Consider the following 15892-nt stretch of genomic DNA (forward strand, 5'->3'; position numbering starts at 1 on the left):
CTTGCTACATTAGCTATGTCTCACCGCTATGCAGTTTAATTGCCAAATGGGGCCTGCCTCTGTATCTGCTGCTCGAAGCATTGAGGTATAAAATAGTTCCAGGTACCTTACCAGATTGCATGTATAAGGTATTTCACAAATCACAACAGGCAGGCATTTTCAAGAAAACGCTATGCGTTTCTTCATTTACGTGTCGATATTTATGAATATGTTTGTTCTAATAATAGATTTAATTAAAAGTAGTAAGTAGTCAAATAACATTAAATTCACTAAAACTTTGTGCAAATACATGTGTTTTTAATTATATACCTCTCAAATGTCATATAAATTAAATAACATGATGAAAAAAATATAGATCAACAATTAATTTTGAGCGAGAGTTGAACCATCACCTCATACACGTTTGTTTTACAAAACGTGAACACTAACTCCTTGAGCACCGTGAACTCTAATGTCTGGTACCTACGCACAGATACATCAGTTACACAATAGATGCGTAAAACTTCTCTAGCTATTTTCTCGGAATTGTCAAGGGAGTGCATCTTACTGTTTGCACATCATATTGTTTTAATGGTCTACTAAAGGTGTACAAAGTTTGAAGTAAATCTGTAATCCCTACATCGTGGCCTCCCCCTGTTAATAACAAAGAATTGCTAATGGTCAGATTCAAACTGGTGACTGCAGCACACCTGCCAGCAATGCTATTCACCATGGCACACTGCATGCACCACAGCTTGTAGCATGCTCCCTCTTTCGGGAAACAGCGACCCACTATTTCAGGAGTTCTTCAGCACTTCTGAAATGTAGTAGGTCTTAAAACAGAAGATACAGACGACATCTCTGTGCCTTTGTCTTCTGGCAGAAGGGTCATAATCCTCAACTTCATGTGTGACATCTGACAAGCAATGGAGCATACGATTTGGCACAAAGTAGTGCTTTAGTTTCTATTCTTATAGTCCTAGCTTCCATAAGGCATAAAAGTCTGTACCAAGCCTCCCAGACTGAATCTCGCTGGTTGGTGCTTGGCGTTGTAGCACTCTCAGTCTTTCTCCTGGGTGTCTGCGGTCCATGTGCAAGCCAGCTGCCTTGTTTCTTTGGTCATGGTGATGAGGTGTTTCATGTAGTCATCATGAGTACTGGCCAGTTGAAACTGGATCTGTGTATCGATTGATGGTTTGACCTTGCAACTGTGGAGCAGAAAGAATGGCGTAGAGCCTGTAGTGCCGTGCTTCGCTGTGTTTTATGCGAATGCCACAACAGTCTCCCTGTTTGATATCAATGTACATTGAGAATACATCTGCCTATGTCTTATTGAAGCATTCTGTGAGGCCATGCATCATTCAGTTGTCATCCTGTAGGTGATGTTGCAACGTGTAATTACCTTTCATACTAGTTTCGACTGGAAAACTTTTCCACAATAAGAGATCATCACTTGGAGTGCTCTATGCTTCAGAATGCTGTGTTCTACAAGGAACTTTGCAATTTCTAGAGCTTTGGCTGTTGGCACAGCTTCGGTTATGTCATAGTGGGTTAGGCAGCCAGTGCAGACTTTTATCCAGCGATTCCCATTTGTTAACTTCAGTTACCTCCTCAAGAGGTTGATTCCTATTTGGTAGACTGTTGCTGCTGCAAATGGTACCTGATGCCCCCGATGTAAATGCAGCACATACTTCCATCGTTCCCATTCCTAACCAGTGGCTCACATAGTGGCTAACCAGTCAGTAAAGATGTGGCAAGTGATACCTGTGTCTGATTCTAACTTCAAATATAATAAATTTCCTGGAGACAGAGAAGTTTTTGTCTGCAAGTCAGCATGGATTTTGAAATCATTGCTCGTGCATAACTCAGCTTCCCCTTTTCTCACATGATATCCTGTGAACCATGGATGAAGGACAACAGGCAGTTTCCATATTCCTAAATTTCCACAAAGTGTTTGACACAGTATCCTACCGCAGACTTATAACAAGTGTCCAAGTGTATGGATTAGATTGCCAGATGTGTGAGTTGCTCAAAGACTCCTTAAATAATAGACCCTAGTATGATGTCATCAATAATAACTGTTCGTCAGAGATAAGGGTATCATCAGGAGCACCCAACTGAAATGTGATAAGACAGCTCTTGTTCTGTATATCCGTAAACAATATGACAGATAGAGTGAGCAGCAATCTGCAGCTGTTTTCTGATGACGCAGTAGTGTATGGGAACAATCATTGAGTGACTATGTGAGGATACACAATGACTTAGGAAGAATTTCTAGTTGGTGTGATGAGTGGCAGCTCACTCTAAATGTAGAAAAATGCAAGTTAATGCAGGTGAGTAGGAAAAACAATCCCATAATGTTCAAATACAACATTGGTAGTGTGCTGGTTGACACAGTTATGTTGATTAAATATCTAAGGCATAATGTTACAAAAGGATGGTAGTAGGGAAGGCAAATTGTCTACTTCAGTTTGTAGGAAGAATTTTATGAACATGTAGCTCTATAAGGGAGACCACATGTAGAACACAAGGTTACTTAAAAACTAGATATCAAAACAATTCAGAGGCATGCTGCTAGATTTGTTACCAGTAAGTTTGATCAACATGCAAGTATTGTATTATGGAAATCATGTGCAAACTCATATGGGAATCCCTGGAGGAAAGATGATGATCTTTTCACAAAACATTATAGAAAATTTAGAGAACTGTCGTTTGCAGCTGACTGCAGAACAATCCAGCTGTCACCAATGTGCACATTTCATGTAAGGACCTTGAAGACGAGAGAAATTAGGGCTCCTATGCAGGCATATAGACGGTTGTTTTTCTCTCGCTCAATATGCGAGTGGAACAGGAAATGAAATGATTAGTAGTGGTAAAAGGCAGCCCCTGCCATGCATCACACAGTTACTTGTGGAGTATGTAGGTGTAGATGTTCTCTAGAGTCTTCATGAATACCTGGTAACCAGATGTTGCATTCTGGAAATACTTTAAGACAGTTGGCTGTAGATGACCTAGGATGATGATCAACCATTTCTACCCCAACAGATAATAATTCCTCTTGTACAGTATTCCATTTCTTAATTGGAATTCTCATTTTGTCGGTTCCTCCTCCTTCAAGCTTCAGCAGTGGTCTATCTTTCCTCAGTTCAGCAGAGATGTTACTTAATGCAGTTATGATTTGAGATTTTATCTATGCTGCTGTGTTTTTCCAAAGGATTTCTTGGAGGCAGTCGGTGCCCCTCTGTTTGTGTCCACTTTCGTTTTCCAATGTGATGTCATGCTTCTGAAGCCTGAGTGCTCATCTTACCAGTTGACTGACATCCTTCAGATTAGTCATCCAGCATAGGGAGTGGTAGTCTGTCAAAACAGCAGATGATTTGCCACATAAATACTGCTGTATCTGGTTGATGGCCCAAAAAACTGCAAGTCATTCTTCCTTGGCTATAGAATAGTTCATTTTGGACTTGGAGAGCACTCTGGGAGCATAAGGTATCGCCTTCCCGAATTTATTCTTGAACTGCACCTATCCCACAACCAGTAATGTTGGTATGAAGTTCTCTCTTGCCATTCTTGCCATACAATGATAAGACTGGAGAACATGTAGCACCTTCTTAAGGACAAGGAAAGATCTTTCTTGCACCATTCTCCGGGAAAGTTTGGCATCTCCCTGCAGTAATTCTTGTAAGGGATATGCATTGTCACTGAAGTCCTGTACGAATCACCAGTAGTACGAGCACATCCAAGAAAAATTCTTGCATCGTGAATGTGTGGAGTATTTGGAATATCTGCGACTGTTCTTAGTTTCTCTGGACCAGTGTGGACTCTATCACCATTCACTATATGCCCTAAAAGTTTTATTTTTTGGGTGATGAAGAGGAACTTTTTCAGATTCATGCAGAGGCATGCAGCCTGAATATGCTTCAAAACAGTTATCAGGTTGCTTTGATGTTCTTTAAATGTTTTTAAAAAAATGACAGATAGAAAACTCATGTCATCCAATCGAGTGATGAAGTGAGTCTAGATCCCATGTCGTGTCATCTGTCATGACATTCCGTAAAAGCTTGTGTTCTTGAACCATACCATAGTGTGAAATATTGATGGCTTTTTTGTCAAAACTTTGGGTGCCGAGTTGTGTCAAGTTTTTGAATAACCTAAGCTTTCAGGGATTGATGGGTGTTTTTTAAAGCCAGAAAAGAGCGATATGAGTAATTCTAGTGAATTATGCTGTATGCTGTCAGTGTGACAGGAATGACTAAATGATATAGGCAGTTACTAGAGATAACATCGGCAAGCTCCAATCTATCTGCTGCCCAACTCCTGTCAACTTTTGGGCAGTCACTCATCAGCTGTCAGTGTAGACGTAAATGGATACCTTTTGGGTGTCTGTGTGATTTTTTGTGAGAATGGATATAATTAAAATTGGGGGGGGGGGGGGGGGGGGAGGGAGAAAGAGAGAGAGAGAGAGAGAGAGAGAGAGATTTGTAACACAAAAGCCAGTAAACTCCCAGTGTCGGTAACTGTTCTATGAGTGACACTTAAATCAGCTACAGGTGAGAGGTTCTGATTCCTCATTTTTGTTTATAATTTGTATATGCGATGAAAAATATACCAATTTTATTTAAAAAGCACACCTCAGAATATTGATTCATTAGGTAATGCGTCACTTATATATTGATTACCTTTGTGGTTTAGTGTATAGCATTGCTGGCTGCTCTTCTGGAGGTTCCATGTTTTAATTGTTCATGACTGCAAAAATTTTTCTTGGGTAGAAATGTCTCAAATAGAGTCCATTAAGCCTCATGACACCAAATGAGTAACCATTTGATTAACATGTTTAATGAAACTTTGGCTGGTTAAGTGGCATTGTTTTGAAGGTTGTACACCAGACTGTGATACACTTTGTTGATGGTGTTAGGAGAGCAACCAGCCACAAATTTACTTTTAGTACCTTTATTCAAAAGATACCGTTACCGGTTTTGAATCATTGTGATTCATCTTCAGACAGTTTACACGCTTTCTTTATGACATATGGTGTGTTTTTTACAGATTAATTGTCCTAAAATATAAATAATACATAATTATAAACACGCTACACACAGATGGTTGCATTACAGATTTTTGTTGCATGTGACTTACGTGAAACGTTGGACAGTTTACACGCTTTCTTTATGACATATGGTGTGTTTTTTACAGATTAATTGTCCTAAAATATAAATAATACATAATTATAAACACGCTACACACAGATGGTTGCATTACAGATTTTTGTTGCATGTGACTTACATGAAACGTTGGTTTCGAGTGTTTGTTTTCATAACATTCGTCCAAAAGATGTAAATGCATTCCCACTGCATCCTTGTTGTTGCATACGTAAATAGTTCTCACTGAACACTTTAGATTTGTCACTGAGATGATTTCTACCACGCACCACATGTTTTGATACGCGCAAATAGCTTACAAACATATGAGTATCACAGATGATATGATATATCGTAACATTTGACGATGATGTCCTATGTTTGGAAAGGATCATATATTCATTTACACAACTGTAATGCCCCCCTTTTTTTATATTGGTAAATTAATTATAAAGTTTTTTATGTATATTTAGAGCTGTATAGGTAAAATAGTATATTATTTAATTACATTTAGCATCATGAGAATTATAGTAACATATAAATTTGCTACTTGATCTGCAGACAGGTATACTAATATTATTTGCTTTGGAGGCTGGAAAGTAATTTTTGGAATTTTTTCAGGAAAGGGGTGTTAGCTAACTCTGTTCGTTAAGGATATAGTCTGGGGTGCTGTGTGTGTGTGTGTGTGTGTGTGTGTGTGTGTGTGTGTGTATTTCAAATTCTTCTAATATATTCATAGTGGCTCCTTTTTCTGGTAGATGCAAAATTTTTAAGTTGTCCTCAGTGTTTCCCACAGAATGGTTTTCTTCAGCAATATGAGCTGCAAATGCTGATTTGTTCAAGTTACCAAGTCTTAGAGCATCAATATGTTCTTTGTATCTAATTTCAAAACTTCTGCCTGTCTGTCCAATGTAGAATTTTGGGCATGTATCAACATTTGGGTTTGTATATTCCCGATTTACGGTAGGGACTCTTGGAGGTATTTACATCATGGATTACTTTTTGTTGTAATTTATTATTTGTGGAAAAGCTGATTGTGATATTTTTCTTCTTTTTAAATATGTTTCCTTTTTGGTATGAAAGTGGGCCTATGTATGGGACAGTATCATATTTAGGTTTGGCTTCAGTGGCACACTTATTTGGCTTGAAGTGACTGCTGTGAAGCGGATCTGTGGTTTTTGTCTGCATTTTGTTGTGGAGTTTTTCTATTATTGTGGATTTATATCCATTATTATGAGCAACAGTTTTAATTATATTGATTTCATTTTGTTGGTCTGTGCCACTCATTGGTGCTTTTTTAATTCGGTGTAGCATCGTTCTGAAATATGCTATTTTTTGTTGGCGCGGGTGGCAAGATGAGTTGCTAATACTGACGTCTGTGGTGGTAAGTTTTCTGTAAATACTAAATTGATGTTTATTGCTACTATTGCAAATTTTCTGGTCGAGAAAGTTAATGCTTTTATTAGTTTCGTGTTCAACTGTGAATTTAATATTTTTGTGCATTTTGCTTAGATCTGCTGCTAATGTATCTATTTCATTGCTTGTACCATCAAAAAGCAGGATTGTATCAACAACATATCTTCTGTAGTATATTATTTTGTTTGAGATGTGCTGGTTGGCAGAGAAGAATTTTTGTTCTATATGGTTGATGTAAATGTCAACCAATATCCCAGCTAAGCTACTTCCCATTGCCAAACCATCATGTTGTTGGTACAGTTTGTTGTTGAAGCTAAAGTAATTATGCTCTAGAATAAGTGAAAGTATTTCTATGAGTTCACAGATCTCTGCAACACAAATTTTCTTATATTTAAACAGATTGTTTCTTATAATGTTAATAGTCTCTTTGACAGAGATGTTCGTGTACAGGTTGAGTATGTCTAGTGATGCTAATTTAGCTGTTGGTGCGATGTGGATGTCTTTAATTAAGCTCATGAGTTCGTGTGTGTTATGTATGGTGTAGTTATTTTCAAATGTATAGTATTTGGTAATGAGGTCTTTTAATTTACGGCTTATGAAGTATGCAGGGCTGTTTCTTGAGTTAACAATCGGGCGAATGGAACAATTTTATTTATGAACCTTTGCTGTGCATGCAGTTTTGGTGCTGGGGGATTCATTGTTATGCAGTTATGTATTTCATATTTGTTCAGTAAAAAGTTACAGTTTTGTAGTAGCTTTCGGGGGTTTAGTTAGGGATTTTACTGTAGGATCTGTCTTTATTTCAGTAATATTGTTGCTATGGAAAAATTGCAAGGTTTTCTCTACATATTCTCTTTCATGCATTACGATTAAAGAATTTCCTTTGTCAGCTTTTGCTATGAGTGCTCTACTTTCAGACAGTTTGCTGTTAATATTTTTCAAATCTTTAAGTTCAGTGTTTTTGCGGGTATTATTTGTTTGAAGTTGTTTCATTATCAGTTTATTTGTCTTGTATGCAACTGCATTTTTCTCACTGTGTCTAGTTTTGCTGTGTCACAAGCAAGTTTTGTGCAGGCTATGAGATTTTTAACACTGTGATTATTGAGATTTGTTCCAATATTATGTTTCAGACCATTTATTTAATATAGTGAGTTCACTGCTGCTAAATTGGATGTCAGTTGTATTAATAACTCTATCAAAAAATTTGTGGTGGCTTAGCTGTTTGTTTTTATCAAACTCTGAATTGTCCATAGATTTTAAGGCTTCAATTTTCTTTTTGTGTACCGTCTGAAGATGAATCACAACAATATGAAACCAGTAACGGTATCCTTTGAATAAAGGAACTGAAAGTAAAATTGTGGCTGGTTGCTGTCCTAACACCATCAACATTTGTCTTCAAACAACAGCCACGGTCTCTATCATGTCATCATATGACAAAATTGCATGTGATACACTTAACTGCTTACTGATTTCGAAAGTCTTTTAAAAAGGAATTTAAATAACACACAAAAAGTTACAAAAGTAATACATCACCTCTCATTGTAAGAATAAAATAAGAATATTGCAGGGCAAGAAAGAGAGGAGGCACAGAAGATATTTGGTTGCAGAAAAAGGAAAAAGATAGAAATCTGAAAAAATCTTTTTTGTTGAGAAGGGTAATTATTGTTGGGAACAAATGGGTGGCAACATGTAACTTCTTTTTATGCATTTATAACTAGTAGTCAGTTCAATGTCAGAGAAATTATCACTATTTTTTGCACTTTTATTAATATGACATTTACCTCAAACTTTCTGTTCGTGTAGAACTTTCTAGAAAATGTGATTTTCTCTCTTGGCAGTGGCTGGAAACTGTTGTAATGGGATGGCTGACTCGAATTTATTGTGCTGGAACTGATGCAGCCCCACCTAGCACACGCTCCACACAAGAAGCTCTCAATAAATTCAAGCAGAAGCTCTCTCACTTTTTGTATGAGACATATACCCGGACACGTATTGAGCAGTTGTTTAATATTATTATTGGTATGTACAATAATTGGCAGTGGAAATAATGTAAATATGTTGAAAAATTTGTCAAAACTTGTGATCCAAAACTTATTAGTTTCTGGCATAACCCAACTCTTTCTCTGTTGCTAAATTCCCAAGATATTTCCCAAATACCCCCCATCCTTTTTTTTCTGGAGACACTAGCCTACCTTATAGTCAGCTGTCCATTTTAAGTTTTCTTATCTCTTCCACATTGAGCTCCTTTCACTTACAGCGTGTGTGAAATGGATCTACCACTCTGTCCCTTATTGTACCGCCATTCAATGTCCCAAAATTGCCGGAAACAGTTTTTCCCATATTACACAGTACCACTCTTGTCTAGAATCTATTAATCAGCGTCTTGGTCATTTTTATGACTTCCTTACATCATATACTGAAATGAGATTGACAGTATGAAAACTCTGTCCCATACCTCCCAAATGTCACTCCATCATCCACATTACCTCTGTGATATACTTGTTAGGAATTGGAAGACACTTAATCGTAGCTCCTTATACTTTGGTTCTTACCCTTTTTTGGGAGGGGAGGGGGGGGGGGGGCGATACAACAAGGATACAACCTAGATACTTATTTTGTCACTTAGGTCCTTTCAAATACCCCTACTAACATGGCACTTCTCAATGGGAACTGGTTATCTAATATGTGCATGATTCCCACAGCCATCTGTTCTTCTTTTCCATTAGTGTCTTCATTTAATCCTCATTTCTTGCTGATTGTCCTCCACAGTGCCCCGCCCATGAATGATGTGAGGCGGCCCAGTGGTTAGTACGCTGGACTTGCATTCAGCAGAGTGATAGTTCAAATCCTTGTCCAGTTATCCAGATTTAAGTTTGCATTATTTCCCTAAATGCTTAAGGCAGATGCTGGGATGTTTCCTTTAAAAGGGAATGACCTATTTTCTTCCCCATCCTTCCCTAATCTGGGCTCACACTCCATACAGAATGATCTCGTTGTTTACAAGACATTAAACCCTAGTCTTCCTTTTATTTCCATTCTTGCTTTTTTTTTGTTGCATATATTCACAAACTGGATTCTGTCCCTGCTATTATCAGCATCAACTGTCATCTGTTCAAATTTTCTATTTATTCTCCCTCTTTTCATTTTTCTCTCCACCATGTTGTACCTTTTTTTATTTTTCTCTCCTTTTTTTTCTTTTTTCCAAGGGGTAATGTTTGCAAAACGTTTGATAAGCTTCACATTTTAAATGGGGAGCACCTTAGAGAACACACCAGTTTAGACTGGATACAGTTTTGGTGAACCCAAGGTTCCTGTGTTGAGGTCTGTTGAATGCCACCATCTGCCTGGAACTGTAAGCTCCATACATGAGTCAGAGGAAATTTGGATGTGCCAGTAGAAAGGTGTGTGTCAAAGGAAACAGGAATTTCCATTTGTTTGTGAGGATATTACAAGCCTCACCTTAAACATGTACACTGCCTGCCAATAAGGTGAATAGCTGTTGGGGCAAAATGTTCATTAGTGCACAAGCTGCACCTGAACACCTTTCTTAGTTAAGTGGGACTCTGCTTGATTTACCAGTATATCCCCAGCTACTCCTAGGACATTCACAAAACTTACAGCAATCAATAAAATACTCTCAACAGTTCATGAAGGCTGTTGGGTATTACTAACACCTAACCCCTGTAGAGAATGTATGAGTTCTGTTGTGACTTGGCAAGACAGCCAAGCCACTATGAGAGGAAGCCGAAAGGCACGCGTTTAAGCTCACGCAGGATGGCGTGAAGTCTGGAACAGTTAAAGGAATAGAGACTAGCAAAAAAAGGTACGTAGCTTCTGGAATACTTAACTTTAATCCATAATTGGTGAACATCGGTCTGACGGTACATGCATCACAAGATAAATAGCAAATGATAATGGCGCCTTGCTAGGTCGTAGCAAATGACGTAGCTGAAGGCTATGCTAACTATCGCCTCGGCAAATGAGAGCGTAATTTGTCAGTGAACCATCACTAGCAAAGTCGGCTGTACAACTGGGGCGAGTGCTAGGACGTCTCTCTAGACCTGCCGTGTGGCGGCGCTCGGTCTGCAATCACTGACAGTGGCGACACGCGGGTCCGACGTATACTACCAGACTGCGGCCGATTTAAAGGCTACCACCTAGCAAGTGTGGTGTCTGGCGGTGACACCACAAGTTCAGCCTTCTTGAACATCAAAGATGATGATGATGATGATGATAGAACACAAATCAACTGCCCAAATGTGTTTTTAATCCCAAAGAGAAGATAGATTCGAAAAGTTGTCACCTTTCAGAAAGTGTTTTGTGGGGTAACAGGATACTGAAGTTGGTGAAGTACCTCTGAAATGGGAGACTGGTAGTGAAAACTACTACTTCATATCGAGGAACTTTGCTGTAGAATGAAAAAAGTCTGTGAGAAACTGAAAGTTCAGCCCTACATACAAAAACCTTTAAGATTTAAATGCCACACTGTGCTGTGTTCCCATTGATTGTAGATGACTAATTTATTCACGATATTAATTTATTCATGATATTAGTTTGCTCACTTTGTTATGTGTCCACAACTGCCATTCTTGAAAAGCAAGTACTTCATTTTCCAAATTCTGCAGCAGTCACTGGGAGTCAAGAGTACAGTGGAAAATCAAGTCTCAAAAATAAATACAGCATTTCTCACATTAATATGATGTATATTCATACTCTCAGATACAATGACTGTTCACCACTATAATCTCAGTGTGAAATGTCAACTTGACAGCTCAAGATGTAACCACAGAATGAATAAACATATCAACGATAACAAGAATCTATATTGTTTTTCCGTGATGTCACTTTCACTGTCACAGTGCTTGTTACTCGATGTGAGCTCCACTTCTTCAGCCCATGATGGTGCAGCACAGAATAACTACCAAGCCACCAAGTATTGCAACTCGTAGTTAGAATCCCATCGTCGTCCCACCTTGAAGATGTGCAGCATCCATCTGTATAAGTTTTCATGTATAAACAGTAATGAAAACTTACAAACAATTTGCAGTTTTAAACTTACTTAACTAGTAAATTGCTTTCAAATGTCATGCCCACCATTCGTCAATAGGTAGATGCAAAACGTCACTTTACCAAAATGATATATTACACCACATCTCCCCATTCTTAAGACAAATGATGTCACCATAACCAGAGAAGATAACAGATAATAATGGTAAATATTTTCAACAGTTTATCTTTTAAGCAATCCAATTCTCTATTTATTCTGAGCCTGTAGTCACACTGACTTGCAGTTCTACCCAGTGGCAACTCATGTAATCCAAATTTAACTTCCCACTTTAACTCTCTAAGTATGTCAGATCACTAAATATTTTGTCCATCTCTGTGTACATACCTTTATTTTATACAAGTGAAATAGACCACATAGAGGGCCGTTAATTCAGTTGCCCCTGTAACTTAATCTCAGTAAAGTCCAAACAGACCATGAAATAAGCATTCAAGTTATGAGTTTAATACTGTTTACAGTGTCCAGAAGCTGCATGTGTATTGCAATTCATTTAATCTCTTCTCAGATTCTTTAAGTATTACAAAACTATAAAATATTTTATCCATAATCTATTTGTACATCTCTCTCATTCATTATACATGTGGGCTGAACTTCAAAAAGATTGGAAAGATTGATTAACCAGATAGAACTCTTCAGATTAATTCAAAACCATGCCAATACCTAGTGTAAAATATGTACAAACCCTCATAAAATATACTAGTGGATAATTGCAAAATATGCATACACAGTGATTCATTGGATATACCTTATCTTTATTATGCAGTCGTGCTCATTAATTAAGGATAATTGTGAATGTGGTGTCACACAACATGGCACTATACAAAACTGGTGTTAATAGCATAGGCACATAGGGAACAAACATGACACAGATCTGTAAGTCCACGGTATTGGTGATAAGTTGAGAAAACCGTCCCAAAACACGTGCTACAAGATGCCACTGTTTCCTGCGCATGTACCCTGACATCAATATGGGATATGATCACCATGCACACATACACAGGCCGCATAATGGGTTGGCATACCCTGGATCAGGTGGTCAAGCAGCTGCTGGGTTATAGCCTCCCATTCTTGTACCAGTGCCTGTCAGAGCTCCTGAAGTGTCGTAGGGGTTTGAAGATGTGCAGCGATATGTCGACTGAGTGCATCCCAGACATGCTCGATGGGGTTTAGGTCTGGATAACAGGCAGGCCACTCCGTTCGTCTGATATCTTCTGTTTCAGGGTACTCATCCACGATGGCAGTTCGGTGGGGCCGTGCGTTATCATCCATCAGGAGGAAGGTGGGACTCACTGCACCCCTGAAAAGGCAGACATACTGGTGCAAAATGACGTTCCAATACACCTGACCTGTTACAGTTCCTTTGTCAAATACATGCAGGTGTGTACGTGCACCAATCATAATCCCACCCCGCACCATCAAACCACGACCTTCATACAGGTCCCTTTCAAGGACATTAAGGGGTTGGTATCTGGTTCCTGGTTCATGCCAGATGAAAACCCGGTGAGAATCACTGTTCAGACTATACCTGGACTCTGCGTGAGCATAACCTGCGATCACTGTTCCAATGACCATGTACTGTATTCTTGACACCAAGCTTTACAGGCTTTCCTGTGACTAGGGGTCAGTGGAATGCGCGTTGCAGGTCTCCAGGCGAATAAATCATGTTGTTCAGTCATCTGTAAACTGTGTGTCTGGAGACAACTGTTCCAGCGGCTCTGGTAAGGTCCCGAGCAAGGCTACCTACACTACTCCTTGGCTGTCTTTGGGCGCTGATGGTGGTATATCGGTCTTCTTGTGGTGCTATACATTGTGTGTGTCCCATACTGTAGCGTTTGGACATGTTTCCTGTCTGCTGGAATCGTTGCCATAATCTTGAGGTCACTCTTTCTGGCACATGGAGGGTCCGTGCTAGGACCAGCCTCCTGTTGCCCTAGCATTCTCCCCTTTTTAACGTCATCAGTGTGTATTCTTTGAGCCATTTTCAACACACAGTCACCATTAGCATGTCTGAAAACGTCTGCACACTTCCTCGCTGCACTGTACTCTGACATGCACCAACACACCTCTGCGTATGTGGACTGCTGCCAGTGCCACCGTGCAGCGACCACAGGTCAGATGCACTGCATGGTCATACCCCCAAGGTGATTTAAACTTGCAAACTGCCCACCAGAGCATTGTTTCACCATTTGTCAACATTATCCTTAATTTATGAGTGTGAGTGTATTTGATCAGCTTGATTGATAGATATTTCATGCTTTACTTCAGCACATATTCAAGCATTTTTTCCTCCATTGCCACCAGACAGTAGGAGTAACATTTTTAGAGCAAGTAGCAACCTTTTAGTGCCATGCACGCTATACTCCTTTTGTCGTTATTACGTACATTAGGAATAGCACATAAAGCTCAGACAACTGCAACCTTATTATTCATTTATTAGACCTGTATTTAACTATATCACTCAGAGAGGCACTCACAACCCTGGATTCATCATTATCATCAATCCAACATGCAACTGTTGTTTCAGTGATCTTAAGGACCATTAATACATGGCTTCAGTAAGGAAGCTGAGCTCACGGTGCCCCTTGCACCAACTACCATTGACCTAAGAACACAAACAAATTTGTTTGCAGTGGTGTTGAGCACATTTGGCCTAGAGTCTCACTGACTGGAGTAGAATTGTCTTCATTGATGAGTCCAGCTTTGAAATGAGCCCCAATGACCAGTGAATACATGTCTGGAGACAACCTAGACAGTGGTGCGTTATGAACCTGACTGTTGCTCATCATACAGCCCAACACCCAGGAGTGATGGTCTGGGGTACCATTTCATTTTATAGCAAGAACCCTTAGTCTGTCATCACAGCAGTATGTCAAAGGTATTCTGGGTCCTGTTTTGTTGCTCTTCATCGTGGGCTTACATTTCAGTAAGATGTCTTTATGCACACACCGATAGTTTCTACTGCTTGTCTTTGTGCTTGCCAAACCCTACGTTGGCCAGGAAGGTCGCCGGACCTCTCCCTAACTGATAATGTTTGGAGCATTAGGGGCAGGGCCCTCCATCCAGCTCAGGATTTTTACGATCTAACTTGCCAGTTAGATAGAAGAATTTGGCATGATATCCCTCAGGAGGACATCCTACAGCTCTGCCAATCAATGCCAAGCTGAATAACTGCTGGCAAAAGAGCCAGAGGTGGACCAAAGTGTTATTAGCTTGCTCAGTTTGTGAAGCCCTTTCTCTTGAATAAACTATCAAATATTTCTGAAATTAATTGTAATCATTTGTTCATCTGTACGTGAACATCACCATCTGCTGATTTGGATAATTCCTTCGTGGTGCGCCCCCCCACCGACCTTGCTCCCTGCAAGGTAGTGTAAGAGTACAGTATCCATTTATCATTGTAGACATCTTTGCTCTCATCTTGACTCATGTATTTTGAGTTAAATTCACTCATGCTTTAATGTGAATCCACACCATATTGCTTGGTTTTCTTTCTCTGTATCTTTCAAGCATTCCTCTACGCTCCATTAGCAGTGACCAAGTTGTGTGGCTAACATGCACATCTTGTATTGCCGCACTTGTATTGAATACAAATATTACTATAGGTAATATATGTTTACTGAAACTGACTTGATAATAATATTAACGTTCTAAGTATTTATCATACATTAATTTTGTCTGTATAAATTATTAATGTACTTGTCTCATTATCTGCATAGTATGGATAGGATAATGAAAGAAACTATAATTTAAAGAAGACAGAATAGTAAATGATGAAGAGATCATTGTATAGAAATTGAAATGGGAAGTAATATAAAAAATAACAGGGCCTTATAGGTGTCAATCTGCAAAATCCTTACAGATTGGGAAACCCACCTAAGGTCAGTGGCACTCAACTATTACCACTCTGCACCAGTACCATAGAAAAATATATCCCAAGACACATTTCTGGATACATCAATCTATCCACATACCTCAGTTTGCTTAATATAGGCATAAAGCTGTTGACATTCTAGTTGAAATCCCCCTTTCTGTCTCTGTTCAATTTCCCCAAAATATTTAAAGTATCCCTATTTGACATAACATAAAGTTCAAGCGTTACTGTATTGGTAAAGCTCACTCTTGTCTCTTTTGCAAATAATCACTTTACTAAATGTTAACACTATGTCATTTGCTCTTAATCTTACAAGAAAATCATAGATATCATATAAATTAATACCAAATGCTATTAGACAAGCAAAATTTATGCAGTCATTTCGAAATTGTTGACAAAATTCTGTCCCATAGGTGATTCACA

The 15892-nt window shown here is 38.9% G+C and overlaps 1 protein-coding gene across 2 annotated transcripts in view; it reads left to right on the forward strand.

The window, feature by feature from the left end:
- The window catches only part of LOC126481289 (anaphase-promoting complex subunit 2), a 117555-nt gene that overhangs the window by 22305 nt on the left and 79358 nt on the right, over nt 1–15892 (forward strand). For both annotated transcript variants that reach the window (XM_050104928.1, XM_050104927.1), the window contains one exon: nt 8372–8552. In XM_050104928.1, the coding sequence (XP_049960885.1) occupies nt 8372–8552 (181 nt within the window). The remainder of the gene's footprint in view (nt 1–8371; nt 8553–15892) is intronic.

The sequence above is a fragment of the Schistocerca serialis genome, chromosome 5 (assembly GCF_023864345.2).
Source record: "Schistocerca serialis cubense isolate TAMUIC-IGC-003099 chromosome 5, iqSchSeri2.2, whole genome shotgun sequence".
NCBI lineage: Eukaryota > Metazoa > Arthropoda > Insecta > Orthoptera > Acrididae > Schistocerca > Schistocerca serialis.